This window comes from Mesitornis unicolor, unplaced genomic scaffold, assembly GCF_000695765.1.
Source record: "Mesitornis unicolor isolate BGI_N332 unplaced genomic scaffold, ASM69576v1 scaffold23578, whole genome shotgun sequence".
Taxonomy (NCBI): Eukaryota; Metazoa; Chordata; class Aves; order Mesitornithiformes; family Mesitornithidae; genus Mesitornis; species Mesitornis unicolor.
In genome coordinates this window covers 496-27,377 of record NW_010201550.1, presented here as the reverse complement: position 1 = coordinate 27,377, position 26,882 = coordinate 496, and the positions used below count along the sequence as shown (strand labels likewise).

The window sequence follows — 26,882 nt, the reverse complement described above, 5'->3', positions numbered from 1 at the left end:
GAGAGGCCATACAGTCAGGGCATTTGTCAGAATGCCTCTACCTTTTCCTCAAAGCAGAAATCTCAGTCGTCAGAAAAGGCTGTGTTCCTGAGGCTCACTGAAAGACCACAAAAAAAAAAAAAAAAAGAAAAATAGAAAAATTGCTTTCATTAAAATGAATGCAACTGCTTTTCAAAACAGTTTCCCAGTCACAATCTCAGGAGTCCCTGCCTTGAAGGACCCTTGCCTTTGTAGTAAGGCAAACATGGTAATTCAACACAGCATGTTTTGAAATCATCAGCCAACAAAATTTCATCAGGATCAGACAGTCTCCTATGGCACATACTTCACTTTTAAAAGTTTATGGAGATTCTCAAGTGTTTGGGTAGTTTTGAATTTGAAATTCCACCTTTAAAAACTTATGCAACGCTTACTCCTGAGAGTCTTAGATTTGCTTTGTTTTTTCACGTTCACATTTCTTGGCGCTACTCTAGTGAGAGTACGTACTTTACACTGAAACATTAACTGCTGCAATTTCTAACATTCTTCCAAGAAACTTGAGACTATTATACGCTGCCTAATCTTCCTGAGGGAGATTTTAAGTATTCTGGCTGGCTATATTACTAACACATGAAATAAACAAAAAATACTTCCTTCCACAACAGCTCAGTGTGTCTGGAAGAGAGAAATGCAGAGGGGAAAAAACCAACCAAAACAAAACCAAAAAACCCACAACTGAGGGTTTGCTAACGCAGCACCAAAGTTGATACCATTTCAAATGGTCAGTCTCTGATAATCCCATTACAGCATGAGTCACACCACAGTGGTAAACAGAAGTGTTCAAAACTTATTACCAAACATGCGAATGCTATGGGCAAGGTGAGAAGTTCAGCAGCTGAGATGACTGCAGACTCTACCAGCAGAATGCAAACCAGCACGTTTGTGCCAGAGATAGAATATTTAACCAGTACTATTCAGAGCACTGAAGGTGATTAATCAACAACAAAAGACGATGACATTCAGAAAACTGAAGACAACATTCTGTCCTCTTGGTGGCTAAAAGCTTTAAATTAGTTTGAAGCCAGTGCTTGTTGAGGTATCACCTTTTTTATAGACAAGACATCTGCAGTAAGATGCAGTAGTAAGACAGTAAAGATGGCCCATGCCACCTTGGCTGTCTACATTGTTCTGGGCATCTTGACTTTACCTGGGTAACTGCTGAACGAGACACGGCTGGTGCTGGTGGCTGGATCAACTATATTGAAGTTCCAGTGCTTATATATTCTCAGTGTGGCTGCATATGTAAACCAGCTGGAATGGGCAAAATAGATATTCTCATATCCAGGTAGAACCTGGAAAACAGAACCAGAAAGATGAATAATTTCAGACCCTACTGTAGTCTGCATATTTCGTACTTGACAAAACTAGTTGTTCTCACAGTTTAAGTAGTTTGATTAATTGCATTGTTCAAGAAGGGGTAGATTCTTGTGCTTTTAACTGTGTACTCAACAATGAATCACTGAAACCTTTGGAAATTATTCTTGCCTACGTGTTGTTTTCAGATAATTAGTTATTTTTCAAAATGAAATAGCTTAGGGATTTCTGGGACACATGCAACACGTAGTGTTTTGTTTGCCTGGTTTCCTCTTGAATACTTGTATTTGTAGAGCTGATCTGAATGTGTAAATATATCCAGCATTACCTTAGAACAAGCCATTTCTGTCAAAATGCCTCTGGGTGACTTTAAAGTACAGAAACAAACACAGGTAAATTCATTTTGAAAAGGTAAATGTATATATCGATAGCACATCTTTTCAAAGTATGTTCCTGGTTCTAAGATTTGTTGTTAGCTCGGAAACCTCTTGCTGTAGGCAAGTGCTTGAATGAATGCTTCTGAATTTAAGGTGAATATTGTTGCACTAAGATACACATAGTCTCCATATGCTGACTAGATCCTTGATAATTTTAACTGAAAAATTTAATTGCCACCATGATGTATCAGACACCTTAAAAGCATTTTTTCTGTCATTACTCCCATTGGAAAGCCATTCCAGATTATCACTGTTAACACTCGGAAAATATCAGCCACTCGCACCCATTTGTTCTTGTACTAGTACTGTCCTTCAGTTTAAGTAGTCCTCTTCCCTTCTTCCCTGCTTATTTGCCCAGTGTATTTGTAGACATTCACAATATTCTCTTTCAGACTTCACTTAGCTGGGTGAAACAAGTTACCATCTTGCAGTCTCCTCTCCATGGTAGTTCCCCATTCCCTAGTAATTCTAGTAGCTTTTCATTGTCAACCTCTGTGGTTTTGGTTAGGTTTGGTTTAGTTTGTCCCTGCCCTTGAACACAAGTGAGCAAAACTAGACCCAGAAACCTATGAAGGCACAAATGACAAGTGCATAAAAGCACCCTGATTGACAGAAGTCTCTTTATGCACATGCGAGAAAAACAAAGACTCCAGAGACACAGGCTCATGATTCTGCAGACAACACAGTCACTGCAGATGAAGTTCTTGGTGCTCACCTTGATGAGTGCAGAGCAGTGACCCATATCCCACTGATATTTCCCATGGCCTCCTGGCTCCACATTGCATTGTCCACCCCGTGCAGAATACTCAAATAACGCAGGAATGAGGTCCAACAGGTCTCCAACTGCATTCAGAAATTGGACATCAAAGATGCTCAGTGGCTAAGGGAGAAAAGAAAGACCACAAAAAGCACTTTCAGACAGACACATCAAGACAGTCTCAGCTGTTAGAATTTTTCTTTTGCTCTCAAAGAAAGCTCTCATGTGGTTTATGAAATACCTGCTCACAAGGCCCAGATGTTGAAACTCAGAATCAAATTAGGCACCTATGTATCTTTAAGGATCTATCCCTAATAGTGGTATTACCAATGCTAGCATTTTAATGGAAAAAAGGAGACACCAGCAGTGACTGGTGAATGAAACTTCGATGTCCCTTTGCAAACAGCAAATCCAATCAGTCTTACTGATCAGATTCATCAATCAGTCTGCTGTTACTGCTACTCTGGGGTAATAGTAAGATTTCAACTTATTTTTTTGTTCACCTTTGAAGAACTTTACATTAACAAATACTCTTGGAGTTTTTGGATGTGTATGAAGACCATGATTTAAGACAACCTCAGGACTGTGGAGGAGGAAACAAATGAGAGGAGGAAGACATGATAACAATACTAATCACGTATGGAAGTAGCTGAAGAGAGGAAGTCAGTCAAAAGGCACTCCACTATGCTACATGCTTGCAAAAATCCCTTATGGTTAGAGCTAACCAGGGTTAACTACACAGCTCATTGTGCAACGTGCTCTTCAGGACCTTATCTTAACTTGCCTCTTCAAAAATAAGAGCTTAACAATGGTCTAACCTCAACCTTCAAAGACTGTTTTCTAAATCTTTCCTGTTCTCCTTGCACCATGCCTTTAGTTAAGGCAAAGCTTAAGGAAAAGAAGTCAGAACACACATCACTGTAGGGCTATGAATAGTAATTCTAGAATGGGACATAATCATATAGCAAAGACACACATTGCTTGCAATGTAAATCACTGTTATTAAACCACACAGCTGACGTCTCTACAAACCCCAATAAAGGGGAGACAAGAACATGGAAAAGTTAAACAGCATCAAATCCATTTACTATGCATTCAGAAGGTTGAATTCTGTATTATACATCCACTGTTTTGGCAGAAAGAGTAACCAAGAGGAAAACCAAAACTAATGTAAACTCCACTCCATTTATCCCAGGGGAAAGAATTAAAGCTTCCCACAATGCTTACCAAGACAAGTGAGAGAAATAAGCCATTCTCACAGCTGAAATCACTGCAGAAGGCCCTAACAAGCAGCTATAATTTGAGGAAGAAATCCAAAGCAAACTTTCATGTATGTTATATTGCTTTAGCTCATTCTGGTTTTGCTGCAAGGACCCAGACAGGAAGCAGCAAAGATAAACAAAGATAACTGATAAACATCACGAGATGTAACTTTGGATCGTTTTAAGCAGCTCAGTGGTATAAATCATCTACAAACAAGTCCCAGCAATTGCCATCTCACTGGAATCCATATAGATAGGCACTGTTTCAGCACATTTTTCCCACCATCCAGCTGCACTTAAAAGTCTGCAAACCCACCATGCAATGAGAAGCTGTTTTGCAATGTCGAATTTACTTGGGCATTACTGTACACTACCACCAGGAGGGGTGCAAACAGGACTGCATATGAGACTCCTCAGGCAGCCCTGAGACATTTTAATTTTATTTGCCATCCATCTGGCAAGTATATATTCTCCTCCATAAAACCTGCCTTCATTGCAACATGTACAGGTAGCTATGCTGATACTGCTGCAGCATCACTTGGAATTGCCTGCATACTTTATAAAAGTAAAGTATTTCACATGTCTCAGTCATTTCAAGTCAAAAATTCAGAAACTACTAGGAAGTCCATTCAAGTTTGAATGGAGATGTCAAGCAAGGAAGCTGTCAGAACTATACACACAGAAAGGTGGCCTGAAAGCAGGAAGAAAGACTCACTCAAACAAAGAAACAAAGGATAGATAAATTCCTAGGACTCCACGGGATAAGATTAGGCTGTCGCCTCCCAAAGCCACCCAAAATACCAGAGTAGTAAAAGAGGAACTAGGTTGTTAAGTACCCACAAGGGTTCTGTTATTCTCCTTCTGAGAGGCAAGCAAATTTTGTTCTGCTTTATTTCCCAGAACTCATTGCTCTGCTTGGATAAACTTGGCTTTCTGTTCAAGACTGTCTGATGGTCAGGGACATCACATGAGCACACTGCTCAGAGCTCCTTCTCTCAAATATAAGACTTGGGCATCTGCAAAGCAGGTCAAATTTGGGAATTTCAGGAGCGGCCTGAGGTGTCTGCCACAAGGCTGAGAACCCCAGCTTGGGAATTACTACAGCTGATTTCCAGGATATATGGAGCAGTCTTCTCTGGGAGGAGTTAATCAGTGTCCACCAGCAAGAATTTGACCAAAAAAAGTGTGCATAATAACAAATGCATAATAAAGGGCATATTAGAATCTTTGTAATCACCTTCTCCCATCTCACACAGCAATGTGAGGAAAACTGCTTGCATGCATGGTTTACATCCTAAAGAAGGATGAATGAGCTAAATTGACAAGCAGGGAGGTGGTATAGCCACAACAAGAAAAGTTATTTTGCTAGAATGTGTGGTTCTTCCTCTAGGGTACTGTCCTGAATAGCAAAAAAAAGTCAAATTGAGTTTGAGTTACATCAGCTGCAGGGAGAAATAAACTTAGAAGAACAGGTAGGAGAGAACCAGCCTTAAAGGCTTATCTACATGGGACATCAAAATAGACACTCTGTAACAACTGTTTCCAGTAACTTCCCCATGCATGAGCATTCTCAATACAAAATAAGGATGTGCAAATAGAGAGCTGTCCTAAAATTAGTGTACCACTAAAAACTCTGACACCTCCTTATTCAGGAGTAATTTCCCTGTGTAGACAAGCCCAAGATTAATCACAGCGTTGGTAGAGCATTAGGCAGATGAAAAGGCTTAATGTTCTTTGAGTGGCCCTCCTTCAGAAATTGTCTTGACAAAAGGGTTGGGTTTGTTTACTGGATATAAAATGTTGCCAAACCAGACAGAATAATTTCACGCTTTAACATGAAAATGTATTCAGATTTTGACATCGTTCTTAATGATACCTGTAAATATCAAATCCAAAGTAGAGAAGTCCACAATACACACTACTTTCATGCAGATCTCAATGAAAGCACCTACCTAAAACAGCCCTGCAGGAAACCAGACTTCATACAATTAAAAAAGAAAAGCTTAGAAGAGTACACTACAAAACATATGCTTCATACACATAGGAATAAAATAAAATATATAGATAGTACTACTATCAAATAGTACAGAGTCCACACCGGATTTTCTTTCTGTAATAAGGCGCAGTGATTTGTGGCAGACAGGTTCTACAATTTTCAAGCGAAACCTTCAGAGACCTGAAGTTTAGAGAAGAAAAGGAAATTGGAACATTTCAGAGTGACCTGTGTGTACATGAACCAAGTCTCATTTAAGCACTATATGGATTTGGCATAGCTTCAAACTACTGTGCACTGGACAGGACAACTGAAAGTCAGATCTTTTGACTTGTCTTTCTCAAATAAGTGCACACCAACTAATCCATCACATGTAAAACTCCAACTACTTTAAAGTTTGAAAAGGTATGTGTAGTGCTGATGAGAAACCTGATAAGAAACCTTGACATGGGACAAAATTAAAAGCAGATTAGCAACTGATACAGCTTGTTTCCGTTCTCCTGAAAAGGGAACAGTTTCGTTCAACTTTGCTCATTGTTGAAATCCACACTTTATAAGCACAGCCCCTTTTCTCCATCTTTTGCCCTATCCTTGTTAACCAACCAACTTCTTGGTGTTCAGGAAAGCACTTTGTTCATGTACAAGCATTTGTTGTGGAGGGGAGGGAATATAAGAACTTCGAAATCCATCTCCTCCTCTCTTTCTCTTCCCCATGTCTCTGATCTTTTGGGAGTTAAGAGGAAAAAGTAAGACTTCCCAGCCTTTCTTCTGCAGCACTCAGCCTTTTTGAAGCTTAGGACATTGAGGAAAAATTGCCCTCTGCACATAAAGGAATAATTACAGAGTAATTAGAAGTATTTAGAAGAAGCATGCATAGATTTTCCTAATAGCAGGTAGAACATTAGGCAAAAAAAAACAGCCTGTCATGTGTTGGGTCTTGGTTTGGTTTTGGGGTTTTGACATAGGTGATAATGCCAAAAGCTAAAAATTGTGAATGGCATTGGAAGGAGTCGAAATAAATCCTACTACCTGCTCCAGGCACATCTGGGTTAAGAACTATAGATATCTACTACACATAATTCAAAAATAGAGGACACTGATATTCCAGACTGAACAACATATTTGAACTTTCACTAAATGCATCGTTTTTATATAGGCATACTGATGAAACAGACAAATAAAGGATTAAGAATGACTCAATCACTTCAGAGATCAGTGCATTTTAGTATCAAACTCGCAGTTAAATAAGTAGCAGAGAATACACGTTGCAGATTGAACATGCCTATGATAAAGAAATAGCTCAGGCACAAACTAGCACTTTCCTTTCTTCTCATCTAAATCCAAATTACTCTGAAACAGCTAAAAAAAATTGAGCTTTGCAGAGCTCTTCAGATTCAGGTGTTATGAAAGGGAATTATTAAGTTTTTTCCTAGAAAGTAATTTCTTAGTATCTTCCCTAAAACTCAGGATGGATCTCTCCATTATTGTAAACAGTCTTTTCTTTTAGTTTAAGCCAATTCCCTGTTCATGAAAGCCCCAGAGAAAGTTCTATGCAAGAAAGAGATGTGTGTTTTATTAAAACCCAACTATTATTTAGCACTCACAGCTTCTCTAAATTCTTGATATGATTAAACCAAGACAAAAGGGGTCAACTACAACTACTCAAGTCCTCCCTCTCATATTGAGAAACCTATTAGACATTGCACTTAAGGACAGCACTGTAATTACAACAGCTCTACTGGAGTTAAAGGAGCTCTGCTATTGCACACAAGCTGTTGATCTGGGATACAATTCTAATTGAATTGAAAAAAAAAAACCAACCAAACCACAGAAAACAAAAACAAAACAAACAAAAACTCCATACCCCATTTGGCCTGCCTTACTGGCCATATATTCTGTAATGGGAGACAGAAGACAGAAAAGGAAATTCAGCAACACAAAACATAGTACAAAATAGAGAGGCTTTTAAGATCTGAAATCTGATGCTTGGAAATAAGAATGAAAGCTTTAACACACTTCTTACATGCTGATTCATGCTGTTGCAGGTACTCTTTATACCTAGAGGGTCATTTGCTCAGTAACAATCGTAAAGTGAGGACAGCAAGCACTTGAGAAGTGTCTGTCCTTCCAACATTCACAAGGAAAAAAAAGTCAGCCCCAATCCGAGCAGCATGTGAATACCCAGGGTTTCAAGTCCAGTGCAGAGGACCTGTGGTGACATGACCCGAGTGCTCAGTCACATTATCTACACTGAAGTTTTTGTAGAATGGTATGCAGAACGAGTACTTGTCACTAATTATCCTCCTCTTTTTTTTTCCTTCTTCAACTATCAGACTCCTTTCTCCCATCTTTGTCCTCTGACATCCCATCCCCAGCTACTGAAAAGAGATGCAGTAATCTTACTGTTTGTTTGTGTAGTTTAGCCCACTCGAGGGCTCCCATGTACAGACCATCCAACTGTTCAATAATATAGCCAGCATGCCTCCAAAAGGGGTCATCCTTATTATTTCTGATTTGCTGTCTTGTCCATTGATCTTGTTTCCTGCAGAGGAACAAACAGGATGGGATTTTCTTGTTTTTATTTTATAGTATATTTGATAATGCAGGGAAGGGACAAATGTATTACAACCCAGATAATCTAAGTTTCCTAGGGTTTTGAGGCAAATCATGCTTTGGAAATCCTGCAGACATAAATGCTCTGTTCTCTGGGTGGAAACATTCAGATCTATGCAATGTACCCTAGAGTAGCGTGCCCCTACCAGACTTCAGCTTCAAAGAAAGAGTTGGACTCTACCTCTATGGGGGACCCCCAACACAAGAAGGGCATGGAGCTGTTGGAGAGGGTCCAGAGGAGGGCCACAAAGATGATCAAAGGCCTTGAGCACCTCTCCTATGAAGAAAGGCTGAGCAAGTTAGGGCTGTTCAGCCTGGAGAAGAGAAGGCTCTGGGGAGACCTTATAGCAGCCTTCCAGTACCTGAGGGGGGTCCATAGGAAAGTTGAAGAGGAACTTTATATAGGGCCATGTAGTAATAGGATAAGGGGTAATGGTTTTAACCTGGAAAAAGGCAGATTTAAACTAGATATTAGGAAGAAATCCTTTACTGTGAGGGCAGTGAAGCACTGACACAGGTTGCCCAGGGAAGTTGTGGATGCCCCCTCCCTGGAAGTGTTCAAGACCTGGCTGGACAGGGCTTTGAGCAACCTGGTCTGGTGGGAGGTGTCCCTGCCCATGGCAGGGGTTTGGACCAGATGATCTTTAATGTCCCTTCCAACCCAAACCATTCTGTGATGAGATCTAACATCCCCTTACGGTCAGTAAAAGGAAACAAGCATCTGATAGGTCAGACGAACCTTTCCTTTTTAAATCCCCATTTAAGGATAAAACAGACTGACCTCTGAAGAGCCTATTTCTCTCTCCTGAATACAAGTGCAATGAAGGCGTGCTGCTGGTGGTGCTCAAACACTGCCTAAGAACCATTGCCATCCTCCTCTGAGGAAAAGGTAGGAGGCCAAATAACCATCCCATGTGCCAAAACCAAGTCAAGAGGTTACTTGCCAAATAACCCAGGTTTAGAGGATGAGGCAACACAAGCTGCACAGACCCTACAGGAAGTGCAACCAACATTATAAGGATCTCCCAGAGCTCCCTCCTTTGCTGTGTGCAAAGGGCCACAGAAGAACCACAGTTAACCTAAGTTAGGACCAGATTCTGGCCTCTTCCATCCTCCTGTATTCTATACATCCAGCATTATGTACAGCAGAAAGAAAAATATTTAAAATAAAATAATATAAAATGAAATAAAAATAAGAGAGAATGAACCTGGCAAGTAAGCAAACTTTTCCAGCAGTCTATGGCACCAGGGCCAAGCCAATCAGCGCCCCTGTGAATTCATGTAGTTAAGGGGTGCAAGGCGTGCCTCGCTCTCTCCCTGGCACCTGCCCTGACCAGCACGGCCCCACGTGTGGGTAGCGCGGCCCCAGCCTTGCCCGGCTGGGTTCGGCTGACCCCGACCACAACTTAAGCTTAAGGCCCGCTGCAGCTTCATCCCCAAAAAAAAAAAAAAAAAAAAAAAAAAAAAAAAAAAAAAAAAAAAAAAAAAAAAAAAAAAAAAAAAAAAAAAAAAAAAAAAAAAAAAAAAAAAAAAAAAAAAAAAAAAAAAAAAAAAAAAAAAAAAAAAAAAAAAGAGAGGGAGCGCCAGGATCTCCAGAACCATCAGAAGAGACCTGCAGCAGAGAAAAGAGTGGAGCCCGAGGAGGATAACTTTGAAGAACACCAAGGTCGGTTTGAAGGAAAGAAAAGAGAGGGAGGAGGAGGAGGACGCAGAACCCAGGTTTCCCCTTCGAAAGCCGTGGCAAGAGCTGGGTCGACTGGTTGTGTGTGAGGGAACTGTGACCATGGGCAGACCCAGATAGGAGTTTTGTGGACTTGGGCTGAAGCAGTTTTGTGTGTGAGGGAAACTGCAGCTGTGGACAGACCTGTATTGGGCTTTTGAAGACTTTTTTCCCCTATGGAAAGGGGGCCACATGGAAGCAGAGAGAGACACGGGGCTGAGGTTTTTTTTTTTTCCTACTCCTGAGAAGCACATGGTGGGAAGACCGACCGCAAACCCTCATTCCCATCCCCCTGCGCCTCAAGACAAAGGGGGAGGGGGAAGGTGAAGGAACCGGGAACAAAACCTGAGCCTGGGAAGAAGGGAGGGGTGGGGGGAAAGTGTTTTGATTCTTAGATCTGGTTGTCTCTCTCATTGTTCTACTCTGATTTTAGTAACAAATTAAAATTGTTTTGGTTTTGGTTTTTTTTTTTATTCCTTATGATGAGTGTCTTTTGCCTATGACCTGTTTAAGTGGTGAGAAGCCCTCCCAGTCCTTATTTTGACTAGCCCTTTTTTGGGGTATCGTGGTGCTCAGTTATGCACTGGGTTTAAACCACAACAGTGGGTGACAAAATCAGCCAGATTTAGCTTTCTGGAAGTAACAAGATGCAAGAAGTGCGTCAGAGGAAATATGGTCAAGATCATTCAGGGCTAACGACTTGCAGGACAACAGAGCAGCCCATAATGCAAGGCTGCTATTAAGTAAAGCAGCCATGCTGGAATTCAAGACACACAGGCAATAGAAAATTCATACAGGGCCACCTAGTATTTCATCTGTCCTGCGACATTGCATCTTGGGATACCACTGCTATGCTGGATCATTCTGGAATAAAACCTCACAGATTGATATAGCAGCTAGCCCATTTTTCTCACAAGAAGGACAGCAATGCTGAAGAATTATAGTAAAGGAGCACTAAGATTGGTTTTTTCCTCCTCTGTTTGGATAAGCTAAAAAACAATCAACTTTATATACGTGCACCAATAACAGAATTAGTCAGATATGCAACCCCTTGTGGAAAGCACAAGACAAGGGAGAAATAGAAAAAACGTTCCCCAGAGTTAGCAAAGTTTCACAGAAGTATTCATAATGGAAGAACGCATAAGTCTAAGGAGATTTAAACAAGCAGTAATCACAGTTGAGTCTCCCAGTACCTGGCCTGGCTCATCTCCCACTTGTAGTTTCCCACCAGTGTAGCTGCATTATTTGAGCAGAATTACTTTTGATTTACACAGCTGAAGAGAAAAGGGAATCAGGACTTTTGTGACTACAACAGAATTTACATCAGCGGTAGAATAAACAAAGTGCTAGCCTAACAGAGTAAGGAAAGGCTACCCAGTGCTAGAAAGATAAAGGTGCCAAGAGACCATGCTGTTCGGTGTAACATTCAAAATACCAGCTTTTTAGAAAAGGATTTTGACTAGAATGACATGCACAATTCATTGGCATTATCCACAACCTTTTGTAGCAATAGTTTTAAACATTTCGTTGAAGGTATCAGAATTAGGGAAGGGCATACGCCTGTCTTAATGTGCTTTTAGAAATTTTTTTTCACAGAATCACAGAACGTTAGGGATTGGAAGGGACCTCAAAAGATCATCCAGTCCAATCCCCCTGCCGGAGCAGGAATACCTAGATGAGGTTACACAGGAAGGCGTCCAGGCGGGTTTTGAATGTCTCCAGAGAAGGAGACTCCACAACCTCTCTGGGCAGCCTGGTCCAGTGCTCTGTCACCCTCACTGAGAAGAAGTTTCTTCTCAAATTTAAGTGGAACCTCCTGTGTTCCAGTTTGTGTCCGTTCCCCCTTGTCTTATCATTGTTTGTCACCGAGAAGAGCCTGGCTCCATCCTCGTGACACTCACCCTTTAAATATTTATAAACATGAATGAGGTCTCCCCTCAGTCTCCTCTTCTGCAAACTAAAGAGCCCCAGCTCCCTCAGCCGCTCCTCATAAGGGAGATGCTCCACTCCCTTAATCATCTTTGCAGCCCTACGCTGGACTCTCTCCAGCAGTTCCCTGTCCTTCTTGAACTGAGGAGCCCAGAACTGGACGCAATATTCCAGATGCGGTCTGGAATACTGCATCTTTCATACTAATGGCAGTCAATTAGAGGGAAAGAAAGCATATTTTTTTTTAGCCCATAAGGAAAAGAATAAAAAAATCCTTGAAAATTCTGTCACCCTCCAACCCCAAGTCTTGAATAACTTCTTTTCTAATAACTAAATACATACGCCATGAAATTCTGAACTCCGCTTCGAACGGTGGGATTCTTAATTAACTGCGGGTACATATTTGCAGCATGGTCATACATGTGCCTGAAAGAACAAGAGTAGCAGAAGTTATTCGTTTGCATCTTCCCTTCCTTTTGTTTACCAACCCACTGGTCAACAAGCATTGGTAGACAAGCATCACAGTCCACAAAGTAAGCTTCTCCTAAACACTGAAGTTAGTTCACATCTTTTACCCATGACAAACAAAGGTAATATAAATGGGCTGTTGAAATTTAACTTTAAATAAACGACCTTGCTAATACCTGCTCAAACTGCTGCACAATGGAAAGAGGAGAAGAATGAGACTGAACTACTTCATGGCAAAACTTCATGCTCAGGGAGTATTTGTAGGCCAGAAGGATCTTGGAAGCCTTAGCACATTTATTTAAATCACAACAAAAGTAGTGTCCTGGAGAGCTATTCTATTTGGAACCAAGAAAAGAGAGGTGAGAAGAATGTAATTTGCCAATTCAGTTGAGAGAGAGAATTTCAGCCTGAAATCTAGCAGGTTTTACTTAGCACTAACCATGTTCCTTCCATACCGATTAAGTTGAATCTCTCCATTTTAAAGCACATATACATTGATCCCATGTGTTCCCACAGAAACTCCTGCTCATGCCAACCCTAAACAGATACAGCTTTACAGAGACCAAAATTACTGTGATTTTTTGTTGTTGTTTAATTCAGTTAGCAGTTTCATCCTCATTAATTAACAGAAACAAAAGTTGTAGGAGTTTCTTTGGTTGGTTTTGGCTGGCTTTTGTTTGTTTTGTTGAAACGAAGCACTCTACATTTCAGGATGAAGTCAACTGTCAAAAATTGCTCAGGAGAACAAAAGTTAAAATCACCCTTTCATTTTAGGTGAAATGTAATCGCCTAATTCAAGCCAAAACAAAAACTTTTGGATTCTGTCACTCCGTTAATTTTTTCTCCTATCAACATTTCATAATTCGGGTCAAGCTTAACCAACTTTTTTTTTCCAAGCACTGAAATAAAAAATAATTTTAAAAGAAGAGGAGGGGAAAGGAATATTTAGTTCTAGGTGGAAATCAGCAGAAAATTAGTTTGCTGAGGTCTGGAGTTGGTAGAAGTACATCAGTCATCAGTAAAATTAGCTCCTACCAAGTGCTGAGAGAAAGCAAGCAGAACTAAGAAACAGATACCAGCCTCAAGAAAAGTACCTGCCAGCAGGACAGAATTCCCTGTATTAAACCTCATGAGGACAACTGCCTCCAAGAGGAAGGCAGACAGGAGCTCTTCAAAGTTTCCCTCAGGGCATAATTTGAGAATACAGAGATGACTGAATAGTTTGCTGATAATTAGAAAATCATCCATTGACCTTCTCCCCTCTCTTTCTGTCCCCTGCCCCATTCCCAGCTGTTTAAGTACTTGATTGCATGACACTACTGCCTTATTTCAGCTCTGGTAGCATCCTGACTACCAAATCTAACTGTCAGCACGCGTTGTCAAGACACTGACACAGCAAAAAACGGAATCTATTTTTTTGTCATTTTGTAGTTTGAATTAGGTTGTTATGTGGACAGATGAGCAACAGAGGAAGTGCAAGAAGGCAGTGTCAGTAAACGAACAGATGCATGAAAGGATCTGACCAGTACCAGGGCAGACACAAGCTTGGGCTTTGGATCTGTGGCAGGAGGTGCTGGGGTATGAGAGGGGAGCATTCAGCAGCTTTGCACCATTACACCTTTCCTGAAACTGCTGCTATAGTATCAATATTAGTTCTAGAGTTTCCTGTCTGCCATTTAACACAGGACTACATGCCATAATCATAACCTGCTTTTTGAAAAGGGCAAGAAAGTTGGAGACAGATCAATATCCTCCACTTCTGCAGTCACAGAGAATTTGGCAAATAAAAACCCAAAGCAATTTCAGGAAGGAAATTATAGTGTAACATACTCCATATTACAAGTCTGAGCTCTCATGGCACTAGACAAGAGAAGCAAATAGCATGAGACAGTTCACCTGGCAGCAGGTCTTTTAAGGATGAGAACCAGATGAGGAGGATAAAACCAGCCAGGATACTATTCTAATCACTGCCTAGGCCAGGACAGATGATCAGGCTTCCAGGTTCAGCCATCAGCTCTCACTTCATTTTTCACTCTAAGGTTATACAACACAAGGCAGATTTTACACCAGTAGTATCCTTAAGCTGTGATGGCTGATGCAGAGACTGGGTTAGTCCAGAATCAGGCAACTAAAATCAGCTTCTTTGATGGCTTTCCTTCTTGTATATGCTAATAGAGGACATACAATTTCTGGAACTGTTTTTCTCTTTTTTTAAATGCCCAAGATTATTGAGATTTTTTTGCTCAGTTGCCCTGGTGGGGTTTTTTTTTGTTTGGTTGGGTTTTTTGGGGGAGTGGAGCTTGCTTTAACAAAGCTGCTACGTGCATGGCTTGCATGTTTTGTAAGGGTATTACCCTCTGAAGTAAACTGGATCATTACAGTAAGGTAAGGTTTTGCAGCTGTATCTAAGGCCAAATTACAAAAGCAATAACAAAGCTTGGCCCAGAATTCAAAGTCTAAAAACAGCAAAGCAAGGCCCTACTTCTTGAAATTAGAGAAGATGATGACAGGACTCAGGTCAGCTGAGGTTATATCAGAAGAGTACAATTAATGTTGCTTTAAATTTAAATACTGCTCTTAGGCACCTGGCATGCCCCAGTTGGAACTGATTAAAAGTACGTACTTAATGTCACAGATCTGGATGTGCTCTACCATTCCCCAAGTAAAGTGAGGCCTCATTAACACTTCTGTTTATAATGGGGGGGGGAGGGAATTCATACCTCAGCAAACCGCAGTAAACATATCTGGCTGCATGGTAGGACTGGACATTACAGAGAGGCAAGAGACTGGTGATAAAAAGAAGTATCTGATCCCCAGACACTACAGGCGCTAGAATTAGATTTATTCCACCCCTAATTATGTTTTCAACTAGACAGCTACTATCTGAATCAAGTGCTGACACTAGCAAGATGAATCATGCTCTAGAAAAGGCCTGTTTCTACCCTCACTGGTAAACAGGACTGACTTAGTTACTGTTTTTTCCACCACAGACCTATATAGCTAGAGCTGAGATTAATTCTTCCTCGGTAATCTGAGATAAGACAGTCCTAGCATGTTTGTTTGCTTTTTCTCAAATCTGGTTGTCTCATATTCTGCTTAGGTTCTTACTAATGACAAAGCATACATCTTTAGGAGAGAGGTTTTGTCACAATTCTGCTTGTATCAAGAGGGCTAGTTGTGTCTAGAAACCCTCCATGCCCTAAGTGTACTGCAAGAACTGAGCTAGCCAAGAATTCCTGGAGATCTCCAAATTGCAGGCACTGTCAAGCTGAAACTGTTGCTCACCAGACAGCTTCTGCAGGAAGCATCATATCCTTGGGATCAGACTTTCAATGCATCCTTCCCAATAATGGAAGAGCTCTTCCTGGTAGGACTTCAGGGTTTCTGCAAAGAGCCTTGGGTCATTTCTACTTCAGGAGTTACTGCCACAAACAGGTACAAGACAGAGACCCTGGAGTTATTCAAGCTGCAGGTAGTGATGTGCTAGAAGGCACTTCAATAACCAGGCATAGCCAATGTATTCACATTGGAGGGGTGTCTGAGCCACCTGAGGTGCCTGTGCTTGCACAAGCAGGTGATGCAAGCATCTTCACTCTGGTAGCTAAGTGGCTGTTGATGCAAATAAAGCCTTCACTACAGCCAAACACATTGTTACACTCTTCCTTGTTGTTACCAAGTTTTTAAAAAGAAAGGCTGGGCTGTAACTACTATGGACACAGATGTCTGCAAGAGCAGAATGTGTTTAGAGACATGTTCTCATAAAAGAAGTCATAACGGTGCTAGAGAGCTTCTCTGAAGACAGGCTGAATGGGCCAGGCAGCCTGATGGGAATAGAGTTACAGATTGGGAAAGACTGTTTCCTGGTTTTACTTCAGAAAACTCGTGTAACTGTCCCAAAGAAAGAACATCTGCCTGCAAGATAATTAGGATTCTGTGAATCGCTAGGCAAGATAAAGAAGGAGCAGTGGAGCTCTGAGAGCAATCTTAACATCTGCAAAGTTAGTGAGTTCTCACTACTCCTGTGGTTCAGGAAATTGCAAACGTGTTGTATGAGAGGATTCATTAGATTCGAGCAGAATAAAAAACTACCCAGGTCATCCAGCTGATGACTGAAGTAATAAAAAAAACCTGAACTAATAGGTTCTTTGTCTTCTCAACAGTCAGAGAAGTACCTCACTAATTCATCTCTGCTCCTTAGCTGGAGTATTTTCAATAGGTATTCTTAGCTTCAAAGAGAAGCCCTCTTTATCTGAAATAGCTTTACAAGACCTGAGAGAAAAAGCTGATATTCCTAACTCCCAGTGAGAAATACTATTCCACTGCAGATAGAGATGTACAATGGGGCAAAGACATAGCCAAAACCCAAATCCAGATGGTATGTATAGTATTTGACAATGATTTTAATGTTGGTAAGCATTTTCAGGTTTTGCAATGTCAGAGGATTTCTCAGTGGATTTCCTCAAAAAGTTTCCTCAGAAAAGAAAGGTTTTGGCTACTTCTGGTTTTGCATCTTAACACACACTCACACTTCAACTGCTTTAAAAACAGTTGAGTTTCCAACTTTGCTTAAAAGCCAGAGCCTCAAATCCTACTTTTCCACATTGACACAAATCCTCAGCTTCACTTCCAGACTTTAAGATCCCTGTTCATTACTGTTGCTGCTATACCCACTTCTCTACAAATGGCCACTCGGTGCTGGAGCTGGTGGCCCTACCATAACAACAGCCAGGGCTAGGAACCAGCCCCAGGTAAGCACCTGGCCTAGAGAAGGCAAAAGCCTTGAGCAGAATAACTTGTGAGCACCTTCACTTCTGTGAATCTTCACTTCACACCCATGTAGAAAACAAAGGGGAAAGATTCTCTCCCCTAGACCTACGCATAAACTAAGACATTAGATAAAGATCCTGCAGAGTTTAAAGGAATAGGCATATACTTAACTTTGTTTAAAAGACAGCCAGGAAGACTTATAAATCCACTATGGAGGCAGAAGGCAAACAGAGTATAGGTTGTTGTCCACCAGCCGTATCTGAAAATTGTTCAACAGATTCTGTGATTCTGTCTGTGACAACCTTCCCCTGCTGGTCTGCTCAATGTAGTCTATGGGTATTTATTTTAGTGTTCTGGAAGCAAAGCTAGTGAAGCCAAATTCATCTCACTGTATCCATGACAAGCATCTCTCAACTATTCCCCAGCCATGCTGGGGGATCCCAATCCCCAGATTTGGGAATATTTTTTTCCTATAATTAAGTTGACAGAGGAAAATAGGGAGATTGTTCAGCAACAAGCCACGAATCATGTTCTTAGCTGTATCACCAGCTATATCCCACTACTTAGGATCCCACAGTGCTATTCTGTCTTCCAACTTAGTCAAGGAAAGAATAGGGCTTGGTTCTAGAGCTGTTTATTTTTTTGGATGGTCGTTTAGGTTTTCTGGTTTTGGAGGGGTTTTTCCATTGTGTGTTTTGTTTGGTTGAGTTTTTTTTCTTTCATTTGCTGGTGGTTTTTTGTTGTTTTGTTTTGTTTGGCTTTTGGGGGTTTATCTTTGGGGTTTTTTTGTCTTGGTTTTGGTTTTTTTTGTTTTTTTTTTTTTTTAAGAAAAAACTGCTCTGGATTCATAACAAGTACAAAATTCTGTCAGTTTCCATATATCTACATTGCAGCAGAGATTCAGTCTATCATCTTCTCTTCAAAGGGCTTTCAGGAGTACACTGATCCTCCTAGTCACACACCAGTCTGCTTTCAAGCCTATCAGTATATGAGCTTTTTTTTTTAATTTGTCCAAGAGAGACTCCCCATGCTGTGAAGTTCCAGTATCTGCTCCCCAGCAGCTTCTTGACAGTGTTTAGTGAAAAAGGTCCTTAAGGAAGCCCTGCAGTCCTTGCAAGCAACATCTCTCCCTGCCTGATCTGCTCCCAGTTGCCTTATCTGTTGGTCAGTCACCTAACTATAGGCTGGGGAGATAACTATTCTTTCTGCTGCCCTTTTTGTAGTTATTCACAACACAGGGCAGGCCTTACACACTTCCTTACACATATACTATCCTGTGAGTACATCACTTAATCAGTAATATAGATAGAGTACTCATCTATCTCATCAAGGTGTTTGGAGAGCCTACAGAACGAGGAGAGGGCACATCCTGATCCCATAATGAAGATGCTATACTTCATACCTGCTGCTAATTAGAAGAGCAGCACATAACTGCAAAATGTCTGGTTAGTTTAAATGGATGAGAATTATGGGAAAGGAACAAACCAGCAAAGAAAGAACTCACAAGTATACATAAATCTACTGGAAGTGTCTTAACCTGAGCTGCTTCCTGAGGTACTTACGGAGCTGTGAGGTAGCCTTCCAAAAAGCCAGCTGCATACATGATATCTTCATTGCTTAAGGTCTGACTGCCATAGCCCGCTCTGATCTCCAGAACTCCCCAACCTGTTGTCTGTACAGTGTTGTTGTAGAAACCATAGGCATCTCCACTCCTGTCCAGTATATTCTTGACCTGAAATGTTTTTTCAGCTCTATTCCAGTACACAGTTGCATAGCGGATTTCTGTGGTGGAGAAGAAAGGAGGCAAGGGAAACAAACAAACATAAGTAGGTATTTCCTATCTAATACTGAAATGTAAAGACAGTATTTTAGCAATATTAAAAGTCAATTTGATAGCTTTCCATCAGGTTTAGTTCTACTGTGGAGAGTAGTACTAATGTCAATATACTGAACAGTGGCATGAGAACTAACTGGAGTTTTACCAAGACAAAAGCTTACAGCTAAACATTCTCATGTTACTCTTCTGGAAATTATCCACAACTCTTTTAGTATAGAGCTCCAACACAACTATGTCTTAATATAAAATTCAGAAAAGTATTTCCTTAGCTGGCCCAAAAGAAAATCTATACAAGTCTTATTGAAAGCAACTTTAAAAGACAGAATACCTTAGCAACTGCGAAGGATTATAAGCTACTGTTGACTTTGTTTTCCACCTAAAGATTCAAAAGGCTACAAGAGTCTTCTAAAATGTCTCTCTGGGCAACTAATTCTGGAGGTGGCATTACCAAACAGGAGCACTAAAACTCAGTGGATCACAGGATTAAAGACAAAACCATCACAGGTATGCAGCCCTTTGTAAGACACACAATCCCTATCACCCAGCTGGAATACAATTGATCCCAAGCGTGAAATGAGCAGGAAGAGCACTAGACTGCTCAGAGTGCTGCTTGGACAGCTGTTTAACAAAAATTCATCATTAGGTGGCTTTTAATCCTGCTGAGCTGAAGAACAAAGAGCAAGGTAAACTGCTTTCAAAAAAAACCCAAAACCTACAACTCCAATTCAGCCTTCCCTAAGGTGGGACCCGATTACGTCAGATCTCTATTTGTGACTGCTCAAATCACCACTACAGTACTGCAAGTGAAAAGAGTTCAAAAATCCTGAGTCAGAGTTCCCAGAACTATTTGAAAAGTTTTAAAAGATAAGCTCATAAACACTTACAACTACTGAGAAACCAGCAATGTTTTTATTTCCCTGACCTTTCTCCAGTGTGTGTGGCAACTAGTCCTGCCAGTTCATAGCAAGAAATTACAATTTTGGTTACTACTCCTCACAACAATCCATTATGTGCATCATGCTCATAACAGCTGCAAAATAGAGAGCTAGATCTAATTCTGGAAGATCTCAGACAAAATACTTAGTATGCATGCTATGATAGTGGAACTATAAAAAAAAATAATGCCAGCACAATACCTAACACTCTCCAAAAAGCTGTAAAATGTTTGTGATTAAGCAGCTAGTTTGAGTTCAAATTAAGTGCACCCACTTTATTCAGTACTATAGAACATAACATAAAGAAGCTATTTTTATGAAGAGCCATGACACATTTGAATAATAAAAAAAAGACAAAAACATTTTCCAAGAGCCAAACTTTCTCCAACCAATCTCTTTTTGACATAGCAGTTACTCAGTTGTTTTAAGCCAGTTTTCATCCATTTTAACAGACTGTTGAATAATCTGTCGTTCAACAGCCAGAAAGCCCTTCTACCCTAGTGTTCCAGCAATAGCTAAAAACCGTTTCTTACTGAGAATCACAGAATGGCTGAGGTTGGTGGGGACCTCTGGAGGTTGTGCAACCCCGCCTTGCTCAAACAGGGTCACCTACAACAAGTTGCTCAGGATCATGTCCTGACAGCTTTTAGGTATCTTCCAAGGATGGAGATTTTTGCAACCTCTCTGGGCAACCTGTACCAGTGCTTGCTCACCTTCATAGTAAATGTGTCTCCTGCTGTTCAAAGAGAGCCTTCTGTGTTTCAGTCTGTGTCCACTGCCTCTATTCCTGTCACTGGACACCACTGAAAAGAACCTGGCTCCACCTTCTTCACACCAATTCTTCAAGTATTTTTACACTTCATGAGACTCCCCTTGCACCTTCTCTTCTCCAGGTGGAGCAGTCCCAGCTGTCAGAGCTACTCCTCACGTGAGAGATGCCCCAGTCACTTACTCATCTTTGTAGCCCTTTGCCACACCCTCTCCAGTAGATCCAGATTTCTCTTGTACTGGGGAGCCCAGAACTGGACCCAGCACTCCAGGCATGTCCTTACCAATGCGGAGCAGAGGTGAAGGATCACCTCCCTTAACCTGCTGGTAACACTCCTCCTGATGCAGCTCAGGAGACACTTTTCTGCCACAAGGACACATTGGTGGCTCATGTTCAGCTTGGCATCCACCAGGATGTCTCCATGCCCTTTTCTGCAAAGCGGCTTTCCAAATGTTCAGCCCCCAGCACATATGGGTACCTGGGGTTATTCCTGCCCAAGTGCAGCACTGGGCATTTCCCTTTCTTGAACTACGTGAGGTCCCCATCAGCCCATTTCTCAAGCCCGTTGAGGTCTCTCTGAATGGCAGCACAACCCTCTGATGTATCAGCCACTCCTCCCAGTTTTGTATCATCAGCAAACTTGCCAAGGGTACACTCTGCCCCATCACTCAGATCATTAAGGAAGATGCTGAACAGTATCGACTGCTGGCATACATCGCTAGTTCCTGGCCTCCAGCTAGACTTTGTACCACTAAGCATTGTGTCAGCCTTCATCACGTACTAGAGATACTTCTCATGTGAAAAGGAAAAGCGTTAGCAAAAAGAGAATTTTAATAGGGAAGGAACTGGGTCCCTCACTCTCCCCATTCTATGAAGAGTTTTTATATGAATCTCTATTTAGAGATGAGATCATTTCAGGGACTTGGAACACAGTGTTTAAAAACGTTTTCCAGCTGCTAGGTACTGAGGCTATTTAAAGGACTGAGACATGACAGACTTTGGATAACTCTTCAAGCCACTATAATCTTACTTTTCTGTTGTCTCCTTAACTATCTTCTAGTAGTACACAGAGTAATTGCTACTTCAGCTTAAGGGCAATCATGGGAATCACTCAGACTGAAAAATCTATATGAAGAAGAGCAGACTGATAAGGGAAGAGGAGAGCCAAAGGCCACCTTACAAAGCTAAAGCTCACATAAGCAAAGAGGTCAGGGAAAGGGAGGTCCTGTAAAAAGGTGGTGCAAGGGGTCAGCACAGAACACAACCGCCCTGTCCAGCAGTAGAGGGGAAGGCTGATGCCAACCAAGAAGCCCACTGCGCTGCAGAGAGGAGACAGGCCGCGGGCCCAGTACACAAGGACAGCTGAGGAATGGGTGAAAAGAGCAAGAACAAAGTAGAGGAAAATGAGATCTTCCCATCTCTTCAGTAGGCTGTGGAGGGGTGGCAAGCCAAGAGAACCATGGCAGCTGGGTATTGTTATTAGTGCACACAGACTAAACAGGTATGGCAAAGAAACCTTTTTCTGTCTAAAGCAAAATAGCCCTTCTTTTTCTTTTTAAAAGGCCGATGCTGGTGCCAGACAGACTGATCTGACACAGGTACTCTAACACAGCAGGCTGTGTTTCTTTGTTTTATGCTCTGCCAGAGCACGAACACGCAGAGCTATTTTCAAAAGTCAGAACAAACTTTAAAATTACCCTTGGAGTTTGCCCTGCCCCAGCTTCACTATATGATAAATTTAAACTGAAGAAAACCAGTACTTGAAAAGGATGGAAGAGAGGGGGAAGCACAAAATTACAGGATAATTTGCAACAAACATGGAGAGACCTTTAGAAGAACAGCATCAAGGCAGCTGTCATAGATGTGGCTTAACAATGATGCTAGAAAAGACCATTTCCCATTAGTGATTTTTTTTTCCATCACCTCATCTATTTTTATGTCAGTTTCTCCAAATATAATTGCCCTGGTCTGAAGTGTCAAAATACCTACATATGAAATTGCTCTATTTATTTCAAGGAACATATATATAATCATACAGTAATTGCTATAATTTAGAAGATAAGTCTTTATCTTGCTACAGATGGGAGTTAAAACTACAAGCTTATAAATGTGTGTACACTTAAAACACACATTACAGCATAATCAAAGTATTTGCTGTAATCCAGCAGTACTACCTTTGCCAAGAAAACCATCAGAACTGAAGTATACTATGGACTACAGATATACAAGAAGCAACTGCACATTTCCAAATAATCCCATGTGTCCTACAACAACAGGAACTTCCCCCTTGAACAATGCTGGCATTTTTATATTTATTTTTGGAGAGTGAGGCAGAGGCCCTAACATCTCTTATCTCAGCAGTTGTACTGGTAACTTCTTACATATGAACCAAATGCAACGTCTCCATGAATCTACAAATCATCCTTTTCTCATCAAAACTGGACTTCCCAGTGTGCAGCTGAGAATGCTGGCAATTATTTCAGCCTATTGCCTGCTCTCAGGACCCTGAAGAACAGAAAGGACTGATAATGTGTGGCTATTTCATAACAGCATTACTTAGAAAAATCCCAAAAAACAAGCTAAAGCACACACTATTTACTGTGATGAATGACTCAAAATCCCTGAAGATTGAGTAGGTCAGCAGAGTCACCATTCCCCTCCTTCTCCTTTCTGCAGTCAGGAGGGCCTGGGAGGAACTTTTCCTCAAATTGCCCATTTTAAAGATACATCAATGCATCTGCCAAATAGAAGTCCAGAAATAGGCACTATAGCTGGGAGAGTGCTGGGTTTTCTTCAACAAGTGAGAAGTATCTGCTTTTTGCCAAGATTATACTCTAAATAATGGCAAGATGAAGATACTTCAGCTGTGGCTAGGAGGTGGTGGTAGCCACCTTAGTTTTTAGGCTGAAATGTTGAATCTGTTCTCTGCCTTTCAGGCTCAATACAGGCATTGCCAAGGTTATGTTAAAAGCAGAGCTTGCCTTTTAGTTGGTGGCAGCAGGAGAGTGGAAATACATACATGTTCACGAGAACACAGAGAAAGTAATATTTTCATTATATCCAGGAAATACTAAGTAAGAGGACTGTGGCACGATGCAAAAAAGAAATCAGATGCTGAAGAGGACGTGAAGGGGTTGCCGTAACTTGTAAAGAAAGAACAGAATAGACGGAGATGAGGAAGAAAAATGAAGAGCAGTGTAGCGAAATGGCCCACTGATATTTATTTAATAAGTTGTATCTACAAAAATAACACCTGACATACCTTAAGAATGCCAGTAAAATTTATCTGGCAATATGCTACAGCTGCTTTTCCTTACGTTTTCCCAGCTGTAAGTTGTTATTAAAACACACACATATCTAGATAGACTGCTGGACTTTCTAATTAGAGAAATTAACAGGACTCTCTTTTCCTTGCAGATGGAAGAGCTACAAAGTTTGGGGGTAAGAATTAATATTCTGGTTTTTCCTCAGTCTGAGAAACAAGCTAAATTAACTTTGAGCATCTCCCAATAATAGGAAAAACACTGATTTCTTTAACTACTCCTTTTTATCTATATTTTACATGCTTATTTTTATCTATGGTTTTTCAAAGGTGAAGCCTTTTTGTAGATGTACTTCGTAGATTCCACCTGTACACTTTCCAGTAAATAAGGAAGCTATCACTCTGCTGTTTCACTGAAAACTAGTTTTCCACCATGTAGAAACACAAAAAACCCAGCACAAAGTTGCACATCTCCTATTTTCAGTATAACCTCTCCTACAGTTAATGTTCAGTAGTAAAGATATTAGTATGGTATAGCATTTGTATCTTTCAGGCCCACCATAATAAGGAGCATCTGATGTTTCTGTTCAATTTTGTAATGTGACAGAGCATGTCCTATTTCCCATTAAAAAATTTAAAACCATCCTTTTAACTGTTTAAAAATGGCCGTATAGCTCTAAAGTACAACTGAGATTTCAAAGTACAGTTATGATAGGAATCCATTACAAAACGAACATTAAGTACTTCAGGACTTCTTTAGAGATTAGTTTAAACCACACCAGAACTTAACATGAAACCCAGTAATTTTCAATTAAAGGAATAAATGCTTTCTTGTTCTGCTTGAATATAAGCTATTTGCTTTTTCTATTCTACTGGCCTTAATTCATCCTATTTCCTCATGCATTTCAAGTCTAAGTAATTTTTCAATTTGCCTCTAACAGGCCTGTCATTATTTGAAGCCTAATCCCCTGATTTGTGCTTACATGAGGGAGAAGCAATATTCAAATGTGAACTATAAATTAAGAGTCTGAGTCTTGTATGGTTCTCATGCTCACAAGGATACTTACTAGTAAAGCTTTGCTGATGTAGAAAACCTGCCAAAACTGTTAGAGGTCCTCAGTATAGGTCATCCACAGAGGAAACAAAAATAATTTCACCAGTAACTTCACTAATCTCATAGTTCCTAAGTTTAAGTCATTTTTAGCAGAGAACATTCTTTAGAAACAGGTTTCCAAACAGTACAATGAAGAATCTCCAAGGTGTTCAAAATGCTGAAGAACAATGAAGCAACTGAAAAAAAACTAGACAATTCACAGTGCTGAAGGCCAAGTTCACTCTATTAAATAGCCTAAAGGCTTTTCTACTTGCTACTTACTAGCTTTCTACCAGTACTTCAATTATGATGTGAGGAATCAATCAGGTATTAGCTGAAACTGCTTTATACCCTGAACTTCCTTTCACTCCCTCTGCATGGCTCACGGTTGACCCTTGCTTCAGTTCTGCTAATATACTACTAAAAGTTTTTGCCAATTCAGATAAGGTTTGAAAAGTAGGTCTCCAAGATAAGGTACAACTGTTGACAAAATGAGATGCTTGTAACATTACGGACACTAAAACAACTGTTAACTTAATTTCTTCTTGCTTTGTGGCAATTAATAAATTAACTAGTAATTTCCTAGAAGATAAGCACTGAATCCAGCCCTTAAGACCTTCAGAATTCATTGAAAGCAGCAGCAAAGGGAGCTATTCTCCTGCTAAGATTTGCTCCCCAACACCACTACCATCAGTACCAATGGTATCCAGAATTCCTTAATGGGCAATCTGCTCTAAATGGCTGCTGTACATCACTAACTTTTACTGATCCTCCGAGGCAACTTCACTTTCACATACTCCATGCTTGCTCAGCATCCCTTAAATTTCCTCCTTTAGTGGCTTTCCCTATCTTTCCCGTTGCTGGTAAGCCCATTTCATACTTTGAAATGAAAAAAAATTTTAAAATCCTATGTTCATACCTGACCAGCATGTCTTTTCTAGCACGTAGTTAGCTACCACAGCGTGTATCCACAGGCGCAACGTTTCTCAAACATAGCAAGCAGAAACTCGATTTGTAAGTGGGAAGCTGAGATTCTATGGAAAATGGTGAGGCCCGCCAAAATGTGCCATTATGTCATTTGCCAAATTCTATTTGCATCCAAGTCTGACTCTGAAGTTGCAACAAGAATAAAGCTCTAAAATCAGGAGACAGCGGTCAACAGAGGAAGACCAGAAGTATTACAAAAGTCTCAGTTATTGAATTACCCTAATTGGAGCCTTCCAACTTTGACTGAAAAGGTGTATTATGAAAATATACTACAAAAAAACAACCATGAGAACAAAGTTAACATTAAGTGGTGTTTGTACCATGGAAAACTACTTCAATTTTTAAGTTAGTTAGATATTGGTAAATTACTTACTCCAATGGCAACACAAGTTTATCTACTGGGAAAACACATCACATATAGGTACAAATTGTGAAGTACAGACAATAACCTGTACCCACAAGCACTAAAACTATGAAAAGATGCAAGTGCCTGCACGCTGTAGGCCACACCACCAAAATGGCCCATCCTAAACGATTCCCTCACACACATTACATTAAAGCCCAGCACCACTGAGCCCTCAAGGTACCTTCCCATCTGTTACATCCTTACTTTGATTCCCCTCGCCCACTCTGGGAATGGGAAAGATATTATGAAAGTCGGCAGACACCAAGTTCCAGCACTTAACATCCCCCAGGCACC

The 26,882-nt window shown here is 40.7% G+C and overlaps 1 protein-coding gene across 1 annotated transcript; it reads right to left on the bottom strand.

The window, feature by feature from the left end:
* Nucleotides 1-1,186: 1,186 nt before the first annotated feature.
* LOC104545094 (phospholipase-B 81-like) lies at nt 1,187-19,081 on the bottom strand (the record flags this gene model as incomplete). Its single annotated transcript, XM_010190139.1, has 5 exons — nt 1,187-1,331; nt 2,506-2,670; nt 8,206-8,344; nt 12,407-12,490; nt 18,862-19,081. Coding segments are annotated over 5 exons (753 nt in total), but the record flags the coding sequence as incomplete, so codon positions are not given.
* Between the last annotated feature and the right edge of the window lie 7,801 nt (nt 19,082-26,882).